Genomic DNA, 27271 nt, shown 5'->3' on the forward strand with positions numbered 1-27271 from the left:
TGAAGACTGGAAAAATGTTGCCTGGTCTGATGAGTCTCGATTTCTGTTGAGACATTCAGATGGTAGAGTCAGAATTTGGCGTAAACAGAATGAGAACATGGATCCATCATGCCTTGTTACCACTGTGCAGGCTGGTGGTGGTGGTGTAATGGTGTGGGGGATGTTTTCTTGGCACACTGTAGGCCCCTTAGTGCCAATTGGGCATCGTTTAAATGCCACGGCCTACCTGAGCATTGTTTCTGACCATGTCCACCCCTTTATGACCACCATGTACCCATCCTCTGATGGCTACTTCCAGCAGGATAATGCACCATGTCACAAAGCTCGAATCATTTCAAATTGGTTTCTTGAACATGACAATGAGTTCACTGTACTAAAATGGCCCCCACAGTCACCAGATCTCAACCCAATAGAGCATCTTTGGGATGTGGTGGAACGGGAGCTTCGTGCCCTGGATGTGCATCCCACAAATCTCCATCAACTGCAAGATGCTATCCTATCAATATGGGCCAACATTTCTAAAGAATGCTTTCAGCACCTTGTTGAATCAATGCCATAAGTTTCTCGTCCGATAAGTTTAGATGGAAACACTTCAGTGCCCTGATAGGATGACAGTAGTAAGAATAGTAAGAATAGATAGTAAGAATTTCCCTACCACAATTTGGATAATATTACACATTTCAAGAGGAAGGAGTATAAACCAGAACTGAAAACTCACAAATGCACTGAGAATTGTGGGAATGAATTTGACAAGAGTCCTTAATAGGTCATTAAAACAGCCTATCGGTCCCTTAACCTGCTCACAACTACTGGACTGTTGGCTCTCTTCCTTTTTCTCACATCTGTCATGCTAGAGAAGCTCTCAGCGATGTTTAGTTACCCATCATGCATTGCTCCAAAGCTGCTGACCTTAACGCCTGGCATCACTGTTGATCTCTGGCCTTAAAGTGGTTGATCAGTGAGAAACTTCAGGTGATGATGTTGAGACGTTAATAAGCAGCATCTAAATGAAGTATCATTGGACGTAAACACCTTGTTGAGAGCGCATATGGGCCAGATGGAAGCTCTTCTCACTGCACTCATTTTATATTGCCCACTACGTGACTCACATAAAATTAGCTCCACATCACCAGCTGTTCTCTCTCTATTTCTCTGTTTCTGTGTATTCACATTCACATTCACCATAATGTATGTTGTGAATTAACATGAAGGGTCCATTTGCATATATTGATTCTGTCTATATACAGTATTTACATTGCCCTGCGAAGCTTATATTAATCTAGACTTTAAAGTGACTGTCCATCAGGAAATACTGAAAGTAAAGGCATGAAACACATGCTGTTCTCTTCTACAAGACCACTTAAGTGATGATATAAATAGCCTGAGAAATTAGGACACTGATTTTATAAAGTTACACTTCCTCTAAGATCTTCTCTCTGAAGTTAAAAATGAAGGATAAATTATTACAGCAGTCCATTAAGCAAAGCATGTTTCAGTTTTTTATGCCTTGGATATCTAAAGATAATTATACCTCAGATGTAATTCTATTGTAGGAAATTTCACCCTTCATTAGCTGCTCAAAAAGAAAGAATTCATATGAAAGCCATACAAGATAGACTTATAATATCTACAAATATTATAAAAAGTCACCCAACAATCACACATCAATCTTAGTTTGGTGCTCAGATAAATATTCTCTGTATTGATTTGTATTGATTGTCTGTATGTCTTGTGTCATTTCATTAATCTGCTTTTAGCAGAACATCAGAATATGAGATTGTGATTGTGGTTTGAACACATTACATGAAACCAGGAATCAATGGATTAATAGAATTGCCTCATTATTTTACATTTTAAAACTATGAAGGGTTTTGATGAACATTTGTTTCTGGACTTATTTTCGTACGTTGTTTGTTGGAGCTCAAATTTCTTGGATTAATGTCTTCAACATGATTTTTAATCAAGCTGCCAAAAGCTTTAATGGCCAAGAGTTATTCATAATGACAATGAATAAAGGTATAATAAAACTTTCAGAGTATCAAAACAAGATGTGTTTATAACAGCTGATAGTTTGCTGACTTTCTCTTGGTCAATCACATTTAATAAATACTTATAGATGAGAAGGCAATAAAATAATAAAATCTTAATTTAGCTTAGTTTAGAATTTGGTCAGACAGTCAGTGAAGAGATTTTGCCTGAGGGCCCATTATGAAGATGTTTAGAATATGAACCTGCAGTGTAATGCTTTCATATATATTTCATGTGATTCATATTTAATTCATTTTAATGTACAGTAACTGACCGCCAGTTTTAAATGAGTAACGGGAAAATAGTGTCACATTTTACTGAAATGTTTGTGGTTTTACATTCATACTGTGTTTATTTTAGCTGAACATCTTTTGAAAGTAGAAGTTGATCTACAAAACTGGAGCAAGTGATTATTAGTTTATTCAAACATTTAATATGAACATTAGGCGTCTGTATTTATTGTAATATAATATGTTGTATTTGTATTTTTACATGACGTGTCAAGGTAATTCAAAGAAAAGCATGGCAGTACCATGGCATTTTTTCCAAGTTTAATTGCCTTATTGTGATGTAATTTCTCATTATGTTACTTTTAAGCAGTTAAAAATTAGACTTCCTTAAAAAATGGAAATAACCTGGGATCAGAGTAACATCTTCCTCAAGTGCTGCTGAACAACTCACTGCATTTGAGATCGTGACTCTCCACAGATCCACAGACAACAGTGAATGATGAGGGTCTTTTTCATCTGACCCAAAACTTCTACCTGTCTTTATAGTGAATCCTACAGGGAGACATTTGATCAGAGTAGAGAGACAGCAAGACCCCTGTACAACACACACACACACACACACACACACACACTGAGTGTATTGTAGCTCAAGTGTGTCGTGTTGGCGCTCGTGTGGCGACTGAAGGTTCATCAGAATAAATTATAGAAGCTTCTGCAGGAATAAAGTCTTCAGTCATGAGAGATAGAGAGCTGGATTTTCTCACAACCATTTTCTAATTTCATTTATAGAGCAGCTCAAAGTTATTTTTACTTTTGAAAATAAAACCAAAGCTTTCATGAGACATGTTTATGTGTTTGATACTGTAAAAAACGAGTAAAGTCTCTCATCCACAGGAGAAGCAGAGGTTTCTGACTGATGTTCTTCATGAGGTGATGTTATTGGACGGTTTGGCCAGTTCTCATCCGATCTCTCAGGAAGTGTTTGAAGCCACAGACATCGACCGAGTGTTTGACTGGATCGCATATAAGAAGGCAAGAGAATCTCTCATAACATCCTACAGGCTTCATTTGCATGATTGAAATGATTAGAAACCTTTAATATTGAGCTGAACTGAATTCAAAACTGATTTATACTATACAACATGAAGCGAATTTACACATTTTTTTATTCGGCAAGACAGTAGAAGAGGGACAATGACTTTGTAAACAACAGTATCGTCGGTCTAAATCAGTCATTTATTTATGTGCGGACTTCACCAATTGAGTCCAGTAAACACCTCAGTTTGCTTGTTATTTTTCTCCCAGCTAAAGAAATCTCAGTTTATCTTTGTGAATTGTAAATGGAGTCGCGCTGTTATAAGCCTCTTCACATACACAAGAAAAACAGTTCAATTAAAAGCTTGTTTTTTAGTAAGTCGAGGACAGAAACTGTTACACTGAGAGTTTTTGTGTGCTCTGGGGACTTTAGTGGCACATTAAACATTTCTCAGACCAGACAACATCTATTTAATTACCTCTTTCTCACTGAAACACACTTTACTTAAAAAAATCCAGCGCCCAAATACATCCTCTCATCCTCTCATCTGAAAGCCATTAAAGACACAAAGAGAAGGAAAGAAATATCTTTGTCCTCTATCAGAGTTCAGACACAGACAGAATCTTCCGTCCACTGAAGATTTTAGTTTCTGTGTCAACTCTCCCTCCAGCTGTCAATCAGCTCAAGGCCGGTTTGTGATTGGCTCTTGCGCTTCCTCAAGCCCCTCCCCCTGTTTCCCCACAGGTTCTGTTGGGTTATGAACCCTGTCAGTCACACTGACACCAGGCCGTCCCTCATCACTTCCTCCTCGCACTCTAAGGACTCTGAAATCCAACAACATCCCATGAGTCCCCAGTGCTAACAGGAAGTGACACTCATCACACAGATTGTGGAGGGATGGGAATTAGATGCTGTCAAATGAGCATGTCAAAGCCACTCAAAATCAAAAAAGCTGATGAAAACTCAGAAAACAGCAGAAAACAGCAGCAGCACCACATGGAGTCCTTGTTTAGATGAACCAGACCTGCTAGAAATTGAACAGTGCCATAATAACTGAAATGTTTTTAAATAATGTTAAACTTTTTCTGCGATGTACATAAGCAGAAGTTCATCCTCCTTGAACAGTCACTCCACTAGAATTATGATTTTGACAACTTTCCTGTTCAAATAACACATTTCTGCATTTAAACCCTACATAATATTTGCCCCTGACTTCCATAATAAGTGGATTCATGTACATTTTGAACATTTTTTAAAATTATTTTCTGAAGTAATCGACGGCATGTCAGATATGCTGTTCAAAACGCTCAAAATGATGTATATTTTGTTGGGTTTTGTATGCATGTGTAAATAAGCAGTCTTTATTGAACGTGTGTTTACTGTGTGTCCGCAGGGAGCCGCTCTGATCCGGATGCTGGCGAACGTCATGGGACAGACGCTATTCCAGAGAGGCCTCAATGTAAGTCAGTAGTTTTTCTTTAATCTTCTCTCTTTGTGGTCACAAACAATTTCACACTCATGTGTGTTTTTACTCCTAATGTGTCTTGTGAATATGTTTATGAGGCTCTTTGTATGAATTATACATACAGTATCATAAAAGGATTGTGGCATAAATCCAAAACTTTTCAATTCATTTTTCAAATTCTCACCATTTAAAACTATCACAACAAATGTTCATTTCTCAAGCCTCTTCGGGTCTTCTGAGTGTTACTATGTTTTTGCTACAAGCGCTTGTGAGATTATTCAACCTTGTCGGTTTACATGCGCTTCTTATCTTTAGAGCTACAACAGCTTGTTTTTGTGTCACGCGCTTGAGTTTCCATCAAGCTTGAGGTGAAAATGACACAATCAGGCAAACGATTAAACATCAGAAATTAATTTCATTTCTGAAATTTTCACAATCAGAAGTTTCAGAATCATTCTCTGTGTTAAACCGGTTTACAGTCATGGCTTCGTCAAGATCTGATGAAACACATGTTAAAGCACAAGTGTCTGGTATTGTGTCGATGTTGGTGAACAGAGTATCAGCTCCAGGCTTTTGTTGTGCTGTTTGTTTATAGTCACATGTTCATCTTCTGTAAAGCTCTTCCTGCGTCCCGTCTTCCAGTTCAGGCCCTCAGGAGTGAACAGCAGATCTCTTGATGTATTATTAGACAGTATTAATTGTTGTTTTGGACACCGTATGGCTTCTACACGAAACTACATCCTGAAATGTGGTTAAAGGATTTGTCCGTGAACAAACAGGCTGCAGGTTTGAATCCAGTGAGAGTAAATCTGTAAACGAATGAGAGTTAAATGTGACACCCTCTTCCTTTGACATGTGAGTTAACACACTTTCAGAGGTGTAAGACTCACATTTAGATTCCTCACCCTCTAGATCCAAAGAAATCACTTTTCAAAACATCAGTAACTTCTCATTTAATTTGTGTATGACTGAGATGCTGTCAGTTTCAGAGCTTCGTTCTGGGTTATTTTTGACGTTGTGGTTTATTGTTGCTCTTAGTTGCTGGAAGCACAATCAGGTCATGTTTTCTGCAGAGCAGATTTAATGCTTCATTTACAGATATAACAGCTGAAAATATGCCAATCAATTCTGTCTAAATCTTGGTTAATCAGTAAATCAATATGACATGATGGGCGTATCTGGAAAATCTATTTTTCTTTCTTAATGTTTTAAGAAAGAAAACATTTTCTGCTCCCTTTTACTTGAACTCATTACTTCAGACTTATGTGCCATCCAGAAACTTGCGCTCTGCAAGCAAACAACATCTTGTGGTGCCATCTCAAAGAGGCACAAAATCTCTTTCTCTGACCTTTACCATGACTGTTCCCTGCTGGTGGAATGATCTGAATGATCCATTTATATTCCTGATTCCTGATTCCACTATATTCCTATGGGTGACGTCAAGCGACTTTGACGCGCCCACAAAGCATTCCAGGAAGGTGGCGCTTCATTTGAAAAAATGCTGCACGTCAAAAAGCTGGCCGATGCCCATCTTTATGCAAATGAATTCCGTTGAACGTGACTATCCAATAGAAGTAGAGCATATGGAGACGGGGGGAAGTCTCTCGCAGGTCCTCTGTTCTAATATGCTACATTTCCTGCTCGGTTAAAACCACGCCCATGCTATATATTATGCTATAAACTGCATAATTACATACATCTAACCCTAAAACACACATTAATCCAAACCTTATAGCAAGTACATGTAGTTAATAATTATTATTTAGTTATTAAATGTATAATTACACTGTAACAGGGACATATTAAAATAAAGTGTTACCAATTTTAGTATAATAATGTCTAAAGTGAACCATCAAAATAATAAAATAAAGTGTTATCAAATTAAATTAATAAGTTGTCTAAACTTTTTGTTGTATTAAGCTATAGCCGCTTTCCGACCGGAGGAACCTTTTCACAGTTCCTAGAACTATTGGCTAAAGTACCCGGATGTCGGCGTGTTCGCACCGCAGGAACTAGGAACGATTTTAGTTCTAGGAACTCCATTTGGAGGAACTAATTTAGGTCCTACTTCAGAATAGGGTCTAAACCAGCACTATAGGAACTACCCGTGACGTTAGTGTTCGCTGATTGACCGAACGCACGCGGAGCACCAGCACCCGCCATTTTTAAAACAGCTAGAATGTAAACACACAGATTATAGCCTATATATTTACTCCATAAACTAACATGGAAAACAGTGATAGATGGGTCTCTAAACCTTTATGCTGAAGAGAAAATCCAACGCAACTTTGAGGGGACCAAGTCAAACATGATTATGTTTATCTGCCCAGCTATAGCAACACTGGACATCAACCACACGGCATAGGCTAATAACCTTTTTTTCATATACTGTCTACTTTCTATAACAGTTCTATCTAATAACATGTTAAACAGTACTGTTAGACAGATCGCTAACTAATAAACACAGAGAATGCGAGCATTATTTGCTCTGGCGTTCTCAGCGCCGCCAAAATAAAGGTCCGTCGCGCCGTCAAAATAAAAGTCACCGTGCTTGCGTCACTCCCTTACCCCTCCTACCAGTTCCTATGGCCACTTGGCCAGTGCGAACGCAAACAGCAAAACCGAGTTTGGGGGAGAGTAGTTCTTAGAACTGTTTAGAAGTGGACAGTTCCTAGAACTAAGTTCCTGTAACTACTTGGTCGGAAAGCGGCTAATGTTTCTACCCGATGAACTCTTAAACCCCTCTAGATCTGTAAGTCTGTGTATTTAAGAGGAGAAAGACAACATTACACTTCTCCCAGGATCCATCTCTCCCCTCTCATCTGCTATCTGTGTTTCTCTGTTCACTGAAGCTCATTTCATTCTTTCAGTGTCTGTCTTCTGTGTGGCATTTCTTCTCCTCCTCGTGTCTCTGCATAATTGAAGCAGCAGACAGACGTGAATGCTGAACAGTTCAGAAGCAGCAGACGGGCTGAAGTCCCACCCGGACCACCATTAACCATCTCTCTCTCTCTCTCTCTCTCTCTCTCTCTCTCTCTCTCTCTCTCTCTCTCTCTCTCTCTCTCTCTCTCTCTATATATATATATATATATATATATATATATATATATATATATCTCTCTTCTCTCTCTCTCTCTCTCTCTCTCTCTCTCTCTGTGCGCATGTGCGGAGTGACTGGGAGGAACGCGTGAGTGTTTGAGCGAGTGGCGGCGTGTTTGAGTGAGTTTTTTCTCTTTTTCCCCTTTTTTTCTTGTTTCTTTAATTATTTAGTTTAGCTTAGTTTGTAGTTAGCTGTTAGGGGGTGTGGAAATGTCGGCAGATTCTGACGGGTTTGCTACCTTAACAGCCCGGAACGGCTGTAAATGTATACCAGATGACTCGATCACGGTCGAAGACTGCTTGACTGCTGTTAGTAGTGAAATAGGTGCTCGGAACATTCTGTCTGCATCTAGAATGAATAAAACTGTCGTTGTGTTTTTGAAAGAAGAGTCTATGGTTCATCATTTAGTAGAAGTTGGCTTATCTGTTGGTGATGTTTTTCTGCCTGTTTTACCGCTGTCGAGCCCTTCTAAAAAGGTAACTCTTTCTAATGTGCCGCCTTTTATTTCTAATGATTCACTTGAGCGTTTACTTGGCCGCTATGGCAAAATATTGATGCCGATTAAAATGATCCCCCTCGGTGTTAAAAATCCAAATTTGAAACATGTGATGTCTTTCAGACGGCAAACTTTTATGATTTTGAATGCCAAATTTCAAAATTTGGACGTTTCCGTGAAATTGACTTTGTCAGGTAAAGATTATAAAAAATTTTATCAGCACGGATTCAATGAAATGTTTTTCTTGTGGGATTTTTGGTCATACAAGACAAAAATATCCATCTAATAAGGTGACTGAACAAAATGAGGCCGAACCTAATATACTTCTGGAGCAAGTGGCTTCTACTTCGGAAAATGTTAATCAGGATGTAACGTTAGGGAACAAAACTGATCTGGCTGTATCGGATTCTTTTTCTAAAGACGAAGAAAATCCGAAAGAGCACGCAGTTAACAGTTGTGCTGCGGACGCAGAAAAGTGTTTAGTGAACACTAGTGAGTGTGATAATGTCAGCAGTGGGGCTGAGATCGCCGCTGCGGGAACCAGTGACCCAGAGCGTCCGCGGGAGTGAGCTTGTGGATGCCGGAGAGTCGCGGGACTCGCGAGCATCTGTTGGCCTGTCACTGAGTGACGAGGAACAGCTCACCGGGAGAGGTGAAACGCAGTCTGTAAATATTGATTCTGACAGCGAGGAATCTGATATTGTAGAGTATCTCACTGATGTTAGTTCACAAGGAAGTTATGCAGAAAAACAATGCAGCCTTCAAATGAAGCCACCTTATTATACAGTGCAACAAATTAATGATTTCCTTGATAGCACTTTTAATCAGCGAAAACCAAGATTAGAGAAGTATTTCTCTGATTTGCAACTTTTTGTTGATTCTTGTGCTATGGCCACGAGAAAAGCTTCATTGGAGGAGCTTGATCAGCCAAAAAGATATCGACTCAAGAAACATGTAAGCACTGTTAAAAAAAGACTGAAAATCGGTTCTAAGAAATACTAATAGAGTCATGTTTATTAACAGGGTGATATCTTGGGCTTTTTTGCTTTTTTTATTTCCTTTCCTCATGACAACCTTAAACTTTGGAACTTTTAATATTAATGGTTGTCGGGGTATAGAAAAGAGAGCGGCTTTAGTCGATTATTTGCGCTTAAAGAAAGCGGATGTGATTTTATTACAGGAAACGCATTCAGATCAGCAGAATCAGACACAGTGGACTGGTGATTGGAAAGGCAATGTTTTGTTAAGCCATGGAACAAACCTTAGTGCAGGTGTTGCCATTCTTTTTTCTCCATCTGTTAGTAGTCAGCCAGATATGGTTGTGCCTGGTCGGATTTTAAGAGCTGATATTGCTTTGGGTGATGCACATTTTTCTTTTTTAATGTGTATGCTCCAAATATTGGTCAAGAACGTATTATGTTTTTTAAAATACTTTCTCATGCTTTATCACAGTGTCCTCAGGGAAATATTCTTGTTCTTGGTGGTGATTTTAATTGTACTGTTAATCCAGATCTGGATAGAAATCATGATGAACCTCATCCACCTTCTGCCGAGAGCTTAAAGAAATTACTTAATGATCATAATTTAGTTGATTTATGGAGGGAGGCCTTTCCTGGGGTTAGACAGTACACATGGTTAAAAGCTAATTTAAATAATATGTCAGGAGCTAGACTTGACCGTTTCTATGTTGCAAAAGGCAATAGGGGAAGGTTCTTTAATAGCTAAATTTTCGCCATCTTTTTTATCAGATCATCACTATGTATCTATTAAAGTTTCTGTCTCTATTCCTAGATTCTCTAAGTCACATTGGCACTTTAATAATAGATTATTGCAGGATTGCACCTTCATTCACTCTTTTAATCTTTTCTGGAAAACTTGGAGAGAGGAGAGATGCAGTTTTCAGTCATTGAGTCAATGGTGGGACATCGGTAAAGCACAAATTAAGACTTTTTGCCAACAGTACTCTGCACATAGTACTAGAGCCCTTAAAGAAAAAATGAAGTCTCTTGAAAAAGATATTCTTGGGCAAAGCAGTGACTCTACCCACAATAATTCATCCTTTATTGACTCTGTTGCAAGAGATAAGATCCTTTTAAAGAACTTATTGGAGGAACGAGGAAAAACAGCCCTTCTAAGGACCCGGTTTGCTCAGCTGAATGACATGGATGCTCCAACAGTTTTCTTTTTTGGACTTGAAAAAAAGTCAAGAGAACAGAAGATCTTTCATCAATTGAAGATGCCATGTGGTGGAGTTACAACAGATCAGCGGGAAATTCAAGCATATGCTCTTTCCTTTTATGAGGATTTATACTGTTCCGAGGAATGTGATGGAGCTGTAGCTGATGAATTTTTATATGATTTATCTAAGCTATCTGAGGAGGAACATGATGACTTGGACAGTCCTTTATCATTTGGAGAACTTTCTCAAGCTGTTCAGGAGATGTCTTCTGGGAAATCACCTGGGTTGGATGGACTTTCAGCAGAGTTTTTTAAGTCTTTCTGGAATTTAATCGGACAAGACCTATATGGTGTTTTTCTTGAATGTATTGAGCAAGGAACTCTTCCTTTGAGTTGTCGAAGGGCAATTTTAACCCTAATCCCAAAAAAGGGTGATCTTGGGTGTCTAAAGAACTGGCGTCCGGTATCATTGATCTGTGCTGATTTTAAGATATTGTCAAAAGCATTGACTAATAGATTTAAAAAATGTATGGCATCAGTCATTCACAACGATCAAACATTTTGTGTTCCTAAAAGGTCGATTTTTGACAATCTCTTTTTGTTGAGAGATATCATTACTGTTGCTAAAATGCATAATTTGGACATTGGTTTTCTTTCGTTAGACCAAGAAAAGGCGTTCGACAGGGTGGACCATCAATATTTATTTAAGACCCTGGAAGCCTTTGGTTTTGGTCCTTATTTTGTTTCTCTCATTAAGATGTTATATAATGAAATTTACAGCATGTTAAGATTTAATGGTTCCCTTACTAGGCCTTTTTCTGTAACCAGGGGAATAAGGCAAGGGTGCCCCCTGTCAGGTCTCCTGTATGCAATATCTATTGAGCCTCTCCTAGTTTCACTTAGGAGGCAACTACATGGTGTTAATATTCCCATTTTCCCCAGTGTAGATTCAGTTAAACTTACAGCTTACGCAGATGATATAACAGTAGTTATAAAAGATTCGAAAGATGTTTCAAGATTGATCTCTTCTTTAGATAGCTTTCGAAAAGCTTCATCTGCATGTATCAACTGGGGGAAATGTGCATCCTTGCTGTTGGGAGAATGGTCGGGTGGAGGACCTCCCCTGCTGCCACAGCAATGTAGATGGGCCCGAGATGGCTTTAGAGTCCTTGGTCTTTACTTTGGGACTGATAGTTATACAGAAAAGAACTGGGAAGGGCTATTTGATCGGGTGATTCTTAGAATCCAGAAGTGGCGATGGATTCTTCCACAACTCTCTTACAGAGGGAGATGTTTGGTTATTAACAACTTGGCAGCTTCAATGCTATGGCATAAATGTACTGTTTTGGATCCTCCCAAAGAACTACTTATTGGTGTTCAAAAAGCATTTGTTAATTTTTTTTGGGATGGCTGCCATTGGCTTCCTCCAGGTGTCCTGTATCTCCCGGTGGCAGAGGGAGGGCAGGGATTAATACATCTGGAATCTAAGATTATGGCAATGAGATTGCATACATTGCAAAAACTCCTGTACTGTTCAGATGAAGTGTCTTGGGTTGTTATTGGTCTGCATATACTCAAGAGTCTTGGAGGAATTGGTCTTGACAAGCAGTTGTTCCTAATGCAGAAATCTTTTGTGGAGAAGACACTTTTTTTGCCTTTCAGTTTCTATGGATCAGCGATTAAATCATGGGATTGTTTTAAACTGCTAAGAAAAGAGGATGAGCATTATGAACCTCTTTTTTTTAATCCTCTCTTTGAAATGCCATCTAATGTGTCCTCATCTTTAATCACCAAATTTTTGAATGCTGGTATTACAAAAGTTATGGACTTGATTGATTTAACAAAAGGCCAATGGCGAACTGAATATGAACTTGCTAATCAAGTTGGGCTAACTTCTGTTAGAATTGTGGAGGGATTAGTTAGGAATCTTAAGGCCTCTTTTCCTCCGATGTTGACTTCTTTTATAAATAATGTTTTTCTGAATGGTTTTATTCCGCAGACATTTCCTGAATTTAAGGTGGTTCTTAAAGATTGGGAATCAGTTGACGATACAAGTCCAACAAACTTACTGAAAGGTTATGGGGATTTGGTATTTTTTTGTATTGAGAAAAAAAAGTTATATCATATTTGTGTGAAGTCTGTACATCTTGGACAATTGAAACAAAGACTGGACACTAAATGGAGGACTTGGCTTTCTATTTCTGATGAGGTATATCCATCTTGGAGATTACTGTACAAACCCCCTATCTCCAAGAGATGCGGGGACCTTCAGTGGAGGTTATTGCATTGTATTATTGCCTCAAACTCTTTTATTTCAAAGCTTAATGAGACTGTTTTACCGACATGTCCTTTTTGTAATACAACTGACACTGTTTTTCATATGTTTTGTGAGTGTCTTAGACTCTGTCCATTGTTTGAATTGTTGGGAGAAATCATTGTAAAATTGGGTTTCTCGTATACCGGTAGTCTATTTATACTGGGTTGCCGATATAAGAAGTCTTGGCAGCAACAGTGTACACTTGCCAATTTTTTAATAGGGCAAGCTAAACTAGCAATTTATAAGACACATCAGTGTAAAAATGCTGGAGAGGATGTAAGCATGGTGCCTCTTTTTAAGTCTTTGGTGAAGTCAAGAGTGGTCATTGAATACACCTATTATCGGCACACTAATAATGTCGCTTATTTTGAATGGAGATGGGGTTTTGGAGTGGTATTGGTAATTGGTAATTAGATTTGTAATTGTTAATGTGTTTTTATTTTCTTTTTTTTAGTTTTTTTTTGTCAATTTTTTTGTAAATTAAAGTGATTTTAAAAGTCAAAGTCTCTCTCTCTCTCTCTCTCTCTCTCTCTCTCTCTCTCTCTTTCTCTCTCTCTCTCTCTCTCTCTCTCTCTCTCTCTCTCTCTCTCTCTCTCTCTCTCTCTCTCTCTGACTGTGAGGATGAGGGCGTCTTTATTGGTAATGGTGGATGAGCTGGTGAGGCGGGCGGATGAATGTCTCTTATAAAAGAAAAGTGGGAGTCATAAATGAAGTCTGAATGGTTCTCAGGCTCATACAGCTGCTGGAGTGATGAAGCGTTCCCGTCTCATTTACACACACTGCCCATCACTTTTAAAGCCACTTTCAGATGGATCATATTATGGGATGTAGGAAATATTCATTCCGGCTAGAAATGTGAAATGCTTGACCTATGAATAGCAGAGGACAAGTGCGCTACTGCCCTGGAGAAATAAACTTCAGCATGTTACAGTCCATCTTCATCCTCTGGATGTGATTTGGAACAGCGGGAAGCTTCCTCCCTGGATTCAGTGCTTCATAGTCCTGTTTTTCGCTCTCAACGGGATCCTGACTTGGAGAATGACAGTCCATCCGATCCCTGCGGATATTGTGGGCTAGTAATTCTTTCTGAACACAGATGAAATAGCCAGATACTCCTCGATTCAATTTCCCAACATTCTTAAACACAGAGAGGATCTGTTTTTCCCATATTCCTCTTCTTTTCCCAGCAGCCCCTTCTGGCTTGGCTGTTCCGCCTCATTATTGCTGTTTTCTGTCTCTCTCTCTTATGGGAACTTTCAGTATCTCTGTCTGTCTCTGTGTGATTGATGGGAAGAACAGGTAAACACAACACCTCACCAAACAATCTACCTCCATTGCCTCAAAATTACTTTCATATGCAGGAAAATTGTAGACATATTTCTTCTTGTATTACTTTTGAGGGAACTCATTTAGAAGGATGAATAATGAATTATTTATGATCTGCTTTGACTGTTGTGGTGAAGGCTCTCACAGAAAACTTGTGTTTTAGCTCCGGGGGATTTACATATCGAAAGCGATCAATCTTTTGTCTCCCTTGGTAAGTAATTTGGCTTTGCAAAATGGGGAACCAGAACTGAATGTGGTTATAATATCTGATGAAGGGACGTTCAGAATATTATTCTGTCCTGAAGAGTGTCAGAAGAGTAACTAGCCTTTGCTAATTACATTAAGTTAATTATACACACAACCATCCCACTGGAATCTGTCGAGTTATAAAGTGTGTCTTTAGATCTGATCCCTGTCTAACTAGACGGACTTTTCTGCATCACAAGTACAACATATAAGTATAGTACAGGCTTTTTATGCCCGATACTAAAATAGCGTAGTTTGGCTAAAACAGCCCCATATTGCTTTGAAACATTGAATAAAATTCACAAGATGTAGAATGGAGTAATTATAAATATATATTTATCAAATATTGTCTCTAAATTAAAAATTCCCATTATTTGTCTGTGCTATGTATTGTTTATTCTCATTACAGTGTCACATTAGCTTAGCTTATAGCAACACCAGTCTCTGTAATTGATAGATGGTTAGTGCTAGTCAACTCTCATGCATGAGGAACACTGTATGTGTGTTTTTCTGTCTTTCATGTCTATAAGAGTGTTTTGGTCACTAAACAGTGGTGGGTAGCAACACAGTCATTAAAATACACATTTTTAGGCCAAGCAGACTGGAAAATGTCATCGCAAACATAAAATGGCTTTGGGTGGTCCCTCGCTGCTATGCAAATGTATGCAAATGAGCAGAGTGGGTATTTCATACTGCAAAAATCTCATTCAGCAGCCAATTTATACCTGCCGAATACAGGGACAACGGTCAAATATACAATTTAGCATCTTTATACAAGCACAAAAAATTGCCAAAAAATTCTCATCTTATAAAACCATATAGATTATGTACATATTTCATTATAATTTAATTAATTTTGAATGCCAAACATTTATATTTAAAATAAAAATATTATTTTATCTATGTAGTTGCATTATTTAGTTTCAAGTTATGAAACAAAAGTTTCTTCAAGAAGTGGTGCAGTTTTCCATGCATGTTATTATTTCAAATCAATAAATTCAAACTGGCTACTGTATAATTTATGTGAGATATTTAGAGTATACACACACACACACACACACACACACACACACACACACACACACAAATTACTCTGACTGACTGATGTGGCAATTAGATTTATTTTTACTGGTCTTTCCTCTAGCTGTGGCCGTCAGCAGAACACATCAGTGTCAAAATAATGACGACACACTGACGGCCCTATGAGAGGAGAGATTGGGCCACATGGTCACTTCTCTTCAGGTCAGTGATGAGAGAGAGAGAGAGAGAGAGAGATGAAGAGAGATGAAGAGAAAGAGAGAGAAAGAGTGCTCGTGGTAACAGCACTGTAGATTATATCCATCACAGATCTCGACCTTTCCTCTTTGAGAGCATTCACAGTCAAACCCCTAAAACCTTTCTCAGACCACAGCCAAATCATCCTCTATATAAAGCAATCTGAAACATTACCCAAACCAATTAGGACCCCTTATCAAATGAACAAAATAATGCCTTTCAAATAGACTGAAAACAGTGCCACTAATTACAGCACTGCTGGTGAATCTTCAGAAATACAATCCCTCATACATTCATTTCAAATACAGGTGTACCCTAAAAATCAATTCGGCATCAATCAGGAAGTACAGAAGACCCAAACAACAAATTCTACAAAAGAGCACAAAAAAGTAATTTGACAATTGTTAAACCAAAGAAAAAATATTTAGATACTGACATTACTGATTTGGACTGTAAGGCTCTGAGAAAAAACCTCAGAAATGTATCAAACCAAAAACACAGACAACCAGATAATCCGGACCTCCGCCTTCTTTATTGTGAGGTACTAAAACAATATAAAGCCACACTCCGGCGGAAAAAAGCACAGTTTTTGCAAAACCAGTTTGAAGAAATTTAAAAATCACACAAAAACTCACACAAATTTTGTGATAAATGGAAATTGTTATACAAACCAAATCAAGAAGTTCTGGCAATCCAAGACGGGGAGAAGTGGACAAACCACTTACAAGAATTATACAGCCCAACTGAAATTCAAAATTATAATCAGAATTAAATAATTAATAAACTGGACAATTTGGAAAGATCCAAAACTGGACAATTTAAAGCAAATCAAAACCGTTTAGATTTTCCCATAACAATGAAAGAATTGGAAGAAAAATTAGGCCTTGAGCCCAAGAAAGCCTGTGGTGTTGACAGCATCCTGAACGAGATGCTGAAACACACAGACCAAAGCTTCAAACTGCCCAGCTAGAAATTTTTTGTTCTAAAAATGTTCTAAGAACATTAGCATGTATTGTTCTATAAATGTTTTCAGCGGCTAGTTTTAGTTTTGTTCTCAGAATGTTCTTTTAAAAGTTTGGAGAACATTCTTTAAAAACATTATTAAAATGTTTAGTAGTAACATTCTTTTAACATTATTCTCTAACGTTCTTAGAAAGTTTTCAGCGGCTAGTTTTAGTTTTGTTCCCAGAATGTTCTTTTAAAAGTTTGGAGAACATTCTTTAAAAACATTATTAAAATGTTTAGTAGTAACATTCTTTTAACATTATTCTCTAACGTTCTTAGAAAGTTTTCAGCGGCTAGTTTTAGTTTTGTTCCCAGAATGTTCTTTTAAAAGTTTGGAGAACATTCTTTAAAAACATTATTAAAATGTTTAGTAGTAACATTCTTTTAACATTATTCTCTAATTTTCTCAGAACGTTTTCAGCGGGTAGTTTTATTTGTGTTCCCAGAATGTTTTTTTAAATGTTTAGAGAACATTTTCTAAAAACATTATTAAAATGTTTAGTAGTAACATTTTTATAACATTATTCTCTGACGTTCTTATAATGTTTTTAGCGTGTAGTTTTATTTTTGTTCCCAGAATGTTCTTATAAATGTTCGGATAACATTTTTTTAAAAACATTATTAAAATGTTTAGTAATAACGTTCTTATAACATTATTCTCTAATGTTCATAGAACGTTTTCAGCGGGTAGTTTTATTTTTGTTCCCAGAATGTTTTTTTAAATGTTTAGAGAACATTTTCTAAAAACATTATTAAAATGTTTAGTAATAACATTCTTATAACATTATTCTCTAACGTTCTTATAATGTTGTAAGCGGATAGTTTTATTTTTGTTCCCAGAATGTTCTTTTAAATGTTCGGATAACATTATTTAAAAACATTATTAAAATGTTTAGGTGTACCATTCTTACAACATTATTCTCTAACGTTCTTAGAAAGTTTTCAGGGGGTGTTTTTATTTTTGTTCCCAGAATGTTCTTTTAAAAGTTCAGATAACATTTTTTTTTACAACATTATAAAAATGTTTAATAATAATATTGTTAGAACATTATTTCTCCTAAAAGGTAGGATAACATTCTCTAAGAACACTCTAAAAATGTTTTGTGATGATGACCTTCTATAAATGTTTAATCATAACATTTTTAGAACATTATCCCTTTATTCTTATAAAGTTTTTAGCAGGAAGTTTTATTTTTATTCTTAGAACGTTCTTCTAAAAGTTAGGATAACATTCTCTAAAAATACTCTTAAAAATACTACTTAACATTCTTATAAATTTTTTAGTGGGAAGTTTTATTTTTGTTCCCAAAATGTTCTCTTAAACATAAAAAATGCTTAGCTATAACATTGTTAAAACATACAATTTTATTAATCTCTAAAATAAAACAAAAATCTAACAGGTTTATGAATGGCATTCACATAAATTATTAGAAGTTCTGCGTACAGTAGATGCCCAACATTAAATGAAGAACTCAGTAAAGTCCAATGTGCAATCACACGTCTTGACTGCTGTTTGCTCAGAGCGCTCATCATCAGTCTTTGGTTGTCTTGGTTCTTGCAGAAAAAGAATAAAGTCATCTGCATTAATAGGTGTTCTACTGTTCTTCTCTTCTTGTTTTTCAGCTGCTATCCCAGTTAGCAGAATTGAGCTCCATTCTCTGTGTGCATGGTAGAGTTTTTCCTCATAGCCTATAAAAGAAGATCATGCAACAGTGTAAACAAAAATAATACAAATACATATTACATATTAAGATCACAAGCAATATTGACTTTGAAAACTTTCAAAATTAGCCAGCCTAATTATTAATCAGAAATTAATTAGATTAGTTTATTTAAAAGTATAAATATGATACCTTATGAGTATCTATTTTGTTTCTGTAATTTAAAACATATACTTAATCCATTATATACATGTTAAAGGGATACTCCACTTTTTTTGTAAATAGGCTCATTTTATAACTCCCCCAGAGTTAAACAGTTGAGTTTTACCGTTTTCTAATCCATTCAGCCGAGTTTCTGATATTTAGAAGAATGTCAGTAACCAGACAGTTTCTGGTCTCATTGACTTCCATAGTATATATTTTTTCCTACTATGGAAGTCAATTTGGCCAGAAACTGTCTGGTTACTGATATTCTTCCAAATATCAGAAACTCGGCTGAATGGATTCGAAAACGGTAAAACTCAACTGTTTAACTCTGGGGGAGTTGTAAAATGAGCCTATTTCCAAAAAAAGTGGAGTATCCCTTTAATAACACAACTAGAGGCTAAATTATTTTAACAAACTACAAACTTGGCTTGAGAAGTGTGAACCTCGAACTCAGGTAGCCTTGAGCACAGCTGCAGCATGTCACAGCACTGCCCACGATGCTTTTGCTCTGATGTAACAGCTCATTTTCATCAGTTATATTGTCTATGGATTGTTACATTTCTTACAGATTTCTGCTTGTTTTAAATCAGATACAGATAAAGTAGTACTGCATTTGAGATAGAACAATTTCTAGTGTGATTTAATCATACCTGTGAATCGTCTCTTTGCTATTAGCTAAGCTGTAAGTTTTAGTTACTTCAAAAGCAGAAAGAAAAATATGCTATAACTTCTGTTTCTTATTGAGAAATCACAGGACAGTGTTGACACTAACTTTTTGTGCTCCAGTAGGTTTCTGTGTGCGCACAATCTGCATGTTAAATGTGAGCTACTGTCTGTGCATATGAAAGCTTGTTTCCGCCATGGAATACAATTTTTAAAAAAGGTAATTGCGAATCACAATTCAAACTTTTTTTTCTCAGAAGTGCGAGATATAAACTCGCAATTGGCCGTTTGAAAGTCAGAATCACAGGATAAATTAGTAAAACCTGAGAAAAAAAAGCAATTCTGGCTTATTTTTTTTTTGCTGTCGTTTCTATATGAGAACATTAATGCACTTCATCAATACAGCTGCTCTGAGAGTCACTTCAGCAGCATTTTAGCTTCATTTGAGAAAAACTATCATCATATCATAAAACACAGAGAAACTCAAAGGTCTACACGGCAATCCGTCAAATAAAAGTTTGGTTTAACCTTTGAAGAACGTTTTGCTTAAATCATTACATTTTAAATAATTGGTTATAGCAATTTAATTAAACCATTCAAATGGAATCAAGAAAACAAAAAAAAATTTACTTTTGGGAGATGCGAGAGCGAAGTAGTCCAGTGATAATTAACAGGCAGCCATGGTTAATGCAATTTGCAAAGACCCGCCCCCTTTAGTTACTGTTGCTATGTCCAACAAGCCATGGCGCTCTCACGCCACACATCATATTGTCACGCAATGAAAAATACATTGCGGATCACAGAAAAAACGCTGAAACGTTTAAACGCAGAGACAAGACAGAGCAGGTTACTTTTGATATGAAAGTTGAAACAAAGTCTCAACGTTTAATTTGTGTAATTTTTTTTAAAAAATATATTTTTGGTAAAATAAAAATGTAAAAAATACCTGTCAATCAAACTCCCTCGAAGGGTGAATTCTGAGGGGAGTAAAAAAGACAGCTCACAATTCTGATATTTTCTTGCAATTGTGTGTTCTTGCCTCACAATTCTGAGAGAAAAAAAAAAACTGTAATTTTACTGATGGAAACAGACAGTAAAAAAGTGGACTTCAAAGATTTCTTATTCTGTAGCTCCCTGTGGGATTTTTTTGACAAGTCCATAAAAATGCATCCATCCATGATAAAAGTACTCCACACGGCTCTGGCAGGTTAATAAAGGCGAAAGGTGAAGCGAAGTGATGCGTTTGTGTAAGAAACATATCCATATTTTATATTTTAGGGCTGGGAATCGATTAAAAAAAGTAACTGATTATTTACACAATTTGCTGTAATTAAATGCAATTAATTGCATTTCCCCCAAGCTTGTAATCATCAATATTTAAACTTAGAATAACCTAATTAAACAACAAAAAGGAAAAAAAGGAACAGAAAATAGCCCTGTATTAAAATAATATTAAACATCAATATATCAATATATTATTATTTTCAATAATCAATCAACATAATAAATTTAACAATTTATTATTATAATTTTTTTTTTCTAATTATCAAAATAAAACATAGTCCTACAAAGCTATTATTACAAGAGCATGTGATCAGAGCAGGTAATTTTACCATTGTTGTCAGCATGACTATACCAGCTCAGTAGGGCTATTTCACAGAAGTCTACTACTGAGAAATTTCACGTTATTTGACTTTGCTTTCCAGTGCATGATCGGTACATGATTGGAGCGTTTGGGCCGTTAACGACAGAGCAGAACGCGCAAGCGCAAACACGGAGCAGAACATTGAGCAAAGAGCTCAATGTTTGCTCAGTGTTGTGTGTGTGTGTCAGTGCGCCGACACACACACACGGAATGGAGAGCGCGGAGCGGAAAAGACCCGGTCATGAAAGCTGCGCGAGAATAAAACCTGATCGCCGAACACGGAGGGGCGGGACGGCATATTTTGCAGCCTTTTCCGCAACAGGAAGTCATTAAAATGAGGCAAAAAAAGTGCTGCGTTAATTGCATTTTTTTTATAAACTCGTTAAGCATCTCAAATTAATCGCGAAGATTAACGTGTTAATTCCCCCAGCCCTACCATATTTATAATTTTATCGACTTAAATAACTAGCTTCCAGCAGACAGCCATATGCAAGTCAAATTACGCCCAAAGAGTTAGTCAACGCATCGATACGCATATGCGCCTGCAAGGCTACGCATCACTACACTTCGGCCGCCATATGCGTCTATGAGTAGAAAAATGTGTCGTCCCAGTTTTTGATACGCGACGCACCGTTGTATGCAATACTATGCGTTGTTGGTGGGGGCAAAACTGCAAGTTGCTTGCGTCCGACGTGTTGACTATAAAAGGCTCTTGTCGGTGCATGACATAGGAGTAGCATAAGCTTTGACGGCTCTCGCGGTTCAAACAAACAGGGCTAGGCAATAAATTCAAGCTCCTCCCACATTTCTCTTTATATGATTCTCTTTAATGATAATTTTTCTAAAAATCTCTGTGGAAAGAAAGTCAGATATAAATCTGGGACAGATATAAATCTGGCACGAGGGAGAAAAAAATAGATCATTTTTATTTTGGAGTGCATTGTGCGTTTAAAATTGACTACGGTTTTATAAAATGCAGTGGATACTTACTAGTGATGGACTTGTTTCTCTGTTGGTGCCTGTTCTGCTCCGTAAACATTGGTCCAATGCTTGATCTTAAGAAAATGTAAAAAGTGTGTTAATGTGTGTTAACAGACTATTGATCTGGGTGACATAGGACCATTTTTTATGTTTTCCTTAAGTGTTAGGCTATATAAATCTGGAGAACCCTTACTAACATTAACCATGGTTTTGCTACACTAACTAAATGGTAATAAATTATTGTAATCAATCCACCATAAAAATATTGTTTCTACACTTTACTATAATAAAAACCATGGTTAATTTAGCAAAGGACCCTGGGAACATGTCCTAAAAAGAACAGCTCATCCAAAAAATAGACTCTCTATCGTTATTTACCAGTACTCCATGTTGTTCCAAAACTGTATGAATTTATTTTGTATAACCTTAATTAAGATATCTTGAGAAATGACTTCACTGTTTTTTTTTTTTTTTTTCATAAAATGGGTTCCAATGTTGTTTAATTCCCAACATTCTTGTGTTTCAGAGAAGTAAGTCATACAGGTTTGAAAATAATTTCATTTTGAAAGGACATTTATGTTATGTATAAAGACACAATGTTCTCAGTTCCCTCATTGTAAAGCTCCTATGCTGAGGTTTATTTTATTTTATTTTTTCAAAATGTTGCAAGTAAAATGTTCTAATTGTGTTAACTTGTCACATTAGAAGAACGTTTTATGAAGAACATTCAACATCTCATCTCTCAATGATATCCTCAAAACATTTCCCTAACGTGACAGAGAGAATGTTCTTCTTTTGTTATCATGAAACATTGGGACAATGTTATATTGAGATCATTGTACAACTTTAACTTTAGCAACATTCCCAAAATATGCTCAAAATGTTGCAAGTAGAATGTTCTTCTTTTGTTATCATGAAACATTGGGAACATTTGTTTCCATAAAATGGGTTCCAATGTTGTTTTATTCCCAACATTCTTGTGTTTCACAGAAGTCATACAGGTTTGAAAATAATTTCATTTTGAAAGGACATTTATGTTTGGGTCAGCTAGGCCCATAAAAACTCATATCAAGAAGACAGGTACAATTTTGACTGGAGGGTTTGGACCAGTGTGCCTTTGAGCAGAGTTTACATGTTCTGCCTCTATTTCACGTGTATTTTACTATGACAATACTCACCGCAACTGAAGATCATGTGGCTGGATAATTTATTCCCAAAATTCCTGGATAATGGGAAACACACACATACAGCAATATTATTAGCTATTTGTATTTACTTACTAAAAGAGACATAAAAAGCTTGCAAATTTTTACTCACCAGCTCAAAAACATATTATGATGATGACTCATCATTTTGACGGTAACGTTAGGCCGATATCCCGCGATCATTCAAAAGCCTAGTTTTCATAGTGTGGGTCGAGTTCCTCTCTGTATAAAGACACAATGTTCTCAGTTCACTCATTGTAAAGCTCAGACTATGCTGAGGTTTATTTTTATTTATTTTTATCAAAAACTAACTTAGCTGACAATATTTAGCCTAACGTTACACATGCAGCCTGAAACATTGACATAATATCGATATTGCTCTAGTCGCATTTAAAATTAGCTTCTCAATTTAACACACTATATTTTGATGTAGCAGAATGTATTTTTATATAAAATAAAGTTATTTACCTTCCGCAGATTGCAATATGTCCGTTACACGTAGGCTACGTTGTTAAAATTCGTTGTCCATTTACATCCCGCAACTCGCTCAAAATAAAAATGTAACAGTACGATGCAAAATAATCCATGTTTTAAACAATGTAAAAGCCACAGAACCGAAGGAGGCTAGTACTGAAGATCCTCCCGAGCAGCAGCAGCGCGCACACACACACACTCTCACTCTAAAACAGACGAATATTCAAACTTCAAACTTGACCAGTAAAAGGCGCGCATAGCTGCCATTGGCCAGATTCCTGGATGACAGTCTGAATAGCCAATCATGCTCAAAACAACTCGAAGAGACAGCCAATAATGTGGTAACATTGCAATTACAGGAAAAGATTACATGTTTTAAAAGAAAGAATATGAAAAAAATGTGCACAGCTATTTATTTAGTTGTATTTGTAAGCTGGCTGTTATATTTAATCAATTGGTTAAATGGTGTCTTCATTGCAGTGCATGATAAAAAATAAATAAACTTACAATAACATATAAATAATAATAATAAATTACACAAATAATATATACCATGTATAACAACATATATTTACCACTGCTCTGCCAAACAGCAGTTTAAAAGAGCAAACATATTATATATTAAACAGAGCAAACATTGCATATGTATAGGCTATTCATATACAATTCTGTATACCTACCTACATGAAAAACTAATGGATTGGTATCATGGTAACATTAGAGATACATTCATGTGACCCATAATGATCCTTTTGCACTTTAACAAAATATTGACCTTTCCTTTAGAAACACTCTTATGCCTAATAATGTCAACTTGCTTTTCACCCTGTGTGGCACTGTTACACAACCTGTTGGTTTAGGGTAAATCCTCTGTCCAACACAACACTTTGGTAACATTGGCATAATTCTATACAAGTTGCAACATATACCCCGGGTTTCACAGGCAAGGTTTAAGCCTGTAGTCCCAGACTAAAATGCACGTTTGAGCTGTTTTACCTGAAAGCAACTTGCACTGACATATCTTAAAATATGTCGGTGCCATTATTTTGTCTCAAGATGCACACCAGTAATGTTTCTTTTTCTTTTTTCTAAGGCACATTTTTAAAAGCTAATTAAATGCACTAAGGCCTAATCCTGGCTTAATCTAAACTCTGTGAAACCGGGTCTGGGTTAGAAATTAAGGGTTAAGGTTAACCCTAACTCTAACCCTAACCCTTGTCTACAGACTTTTATTTAACAGCATGGATACTCCAAGGTGTTGACTGCAGTGGTTAGGCCTTTAGCGTTGATACAGGACGAATAACTTCTTACTGTGACAGTCTGTAATGTATTTTAGCAAAGAGTGTTTGTATGGATTGTCCCTAATTAAGCTAGAGCTATTGGTGCATTCAAGTCATGTCATAAAGATCGTATTTACAAGTTGAACGCCACCACAATGATGAGAATATGAGTAGGAAGCTCAGGATTTTCTTTAACCCCGATCTTGAAGAGTTAGGGGTGTGTCAGTGGGAAACATTGTGGGATACCACTATACTTAGGTATTCAGCAGTGACAATGAAGTAAGCTAATGCCTGCACAAAATATGATAGCATTAATATGTAACAGAATAATATGTGATGATAAAGTTTACAGTGGCTTCATTAATTTAAAACATTAAACAAAATTGTAAAACCTCATGAATACAAACTTCCCAGGAGGACTTAAATGCACCATATGTTCCATCGTGAACCCTGTTGGCCTGCTGTCAGACCAGCAAGCTCAATTTAACAATAATTGTGTAGTTTGATTGCTAAATGTTACATTTAAAATGTTCTAGTTTTGTTAACACGTCACATTACAAGAATTTTTTTTAAAAACACTCATCATCTCAGGTCTCAGTGATATCCTCAAAACATTTTACGAACATTGATTTGATAATGTTCCTCCTCTGTTATTATGGAACATTGTGCCAATGTTTTACTGAGAACATTATATAATCTGTTATCTCAACAACATCCTCAAAACATCCTTAAAATGTTGCAATTAAAATGTTCTAATTGTGTTAACACATAACATTACAAGAACGTTTTATAAAGAACATTCAACATCTCATCTCTCAATGATATCCTCAAAACATTTTCCTAATGTGACAGAGAGAATGTTCTTCTTTTGTTATGACAAAACATTGGGACAATGTTATATTGAGATCATTGTACAAACTTTAACTTTAACAACATTCCCAAAATATGCTCAAAATGTTGCAAGTAGAATGTTCTTCTTTTGTTATCATGAAACATTGGGACAATGTTATATTGAGATCATTGTACAAACTTTAACTTTAGCAACATTCCCAAAATATGCTCAAAATGTTGCAAGTAAAATGTTCTAATTGTGTTAACTCGTCACATTAAAATAACGTTTTATAAAGAACAATAAACATCTCATCTCTCAATGGTATCCTCAAAACATTTTCCTAATGTGACAGAGAGAATTGTTCTTCTTTTGTTATGACAAAACATTAAGACAACGTTATTTTGAGATCATTGTACAAACTTTAACTTAAACAACATTCCCAAAATATGCTCAAAATGTTGCAAATAAAATGTTATAATTTTGTTAACTCGTCACATTAAAATAACGTTTTATAAAGAACAATAAACATCTCATCTCTCAATGGTATCCTCAAAACATTTTCCTAATGTGACAGAGAGAATTGTTCTTCTTTTGGTTTTATGAAACATTGGGACAATGTTATATTGAGATCATTGTACAAACTTGAACTTTAATAACATTCCCAAAATATCCTCAAAATGTTGCAAGTAGAATGCTCTTCTTTTGTTATCATGAAACATTGGGACAATGTTATTTTAAGATCATTGTCCAAACTTTAACTTTAACAACATTCCCAAAATATGCTCAAAATGTTGCAAATAAAATGTTCTAATTGTGTTAACTCGTCACATTAGAAGAACGTTTTATGAAGAACATTCAACATCTCATCTCTCAATGATATCCTCAAAACATTTTCCTAACGTGACAGAGAGAACGTTCTTCTTTTGTTTTTATGAAACATTGGGACAATGTTATATTGAGATCATTGTACAAACTTTAACTTTAACAACATTCCCAAAATATGCTCAAAATGTTGCAAGTAGAATGTTCTTCTTTTGTTATCATGAAACATTGGGACAATGTTATATTGAGATCATTGTACAAACTCTAACTTTAGCAACATTCCCAAAATATGCTCAAAATGTTGCAAGTAGAATGTTCTTCTTTTGTTATCATGAAACATTGGGACAATGTTATATTGAGATCATTGTACAAACTTTAACTTTAACAACATTCCCAAAATATGCTCAAAATGTTGCAGGTAAAATGTTCTAATAGTGTTAACTCGTCACATTAGAAGAACGTTTTATAAAGAACAATAAACATCTCATCTCTCAATGATATCCTCAAAACATTTTCCTAACGTGACAGAGAGAACGTTCTTCTTTTGTTATGACAAAACATTAAGACAACGTTATTTTGAGATCATTGTACAAACTTTAACTTTAACAACATTCCCAAAATATGCTCAAAATGTTGCAAGTAAAATGTTCTAATTGTGTTAACTCGTCACATTAGAAGAACGTTTTATAAAGAACATTCAACATATCATCTCTCAATGATATCCTCAAAATATTCTACAAATGTGACAGAGAGAATGTTCTTCTTTTGTTTTTATGAAACATTGGGACAATGTTATATT

General features: G+C 36.1%; 1 protein-coding gene and 1 long non-coding RNA gene across 3 annotated transcripts in view; one reads left to right on the forward strand and one right to left on the reverse strand.

Moving 5' to 3' along the window:
* Positions 1 to 27271, forward strand: part of LOC311080632 (thyrotropin-releasing hormone-degrading ectoenzyme-like) — a 151061-nt gene that overhangs the window by 75591 nt on the left and 48199 nt on the right. The window contains exons 6-7 of the mRNA XM_084110689.1: positions 3153 to 3290; positions 4688 to 4753. Coding sequence (XP_083966815.1) covers positions 3153 to 3290; positions 4688 to 4753 — 204 coding nt within the window. The remainder of the gene's footprint in view (positions 1 to 3152; positions 3291 to 4687; positions 4754 to 27271) is intronic.
* On the reverse strand, positions 18045 to 23927 carry LOC311082329. 2 transcript variants are annotated; one of them, XR_014606102.1, is made up of 6 exons: positions 23533 to 23927; positions 23177 to 23286; positions 23038 to 23081; positions 21869 to 21933; positions 20180 to 20281; positions 18045 to 18391 (listed from the first exon to the last, which is right to left on the reverse strand). It is a non-coding gene; the product is annotated as an uncharacterized lncRNA (long non-coding RNA). The 2 variants fall into 2 exon arrangements; XR_014606103.1 differs by lacking the exon at positions 20180 to 20281 and having other exon boundaries at positions 23533 to 23914.

The sequence above is a fragment of the Abramis brama genome (assembly GCF_963993115.1).
Source record: "Abramis brama genome assembly, chromosome: 4".
NCBI classification, from domain to species: Eukaryota; Metazoa; Chordata; class Actinopteri; order Cypriniformes; family Leuciscidae; genus Abramis; species Abramis brama.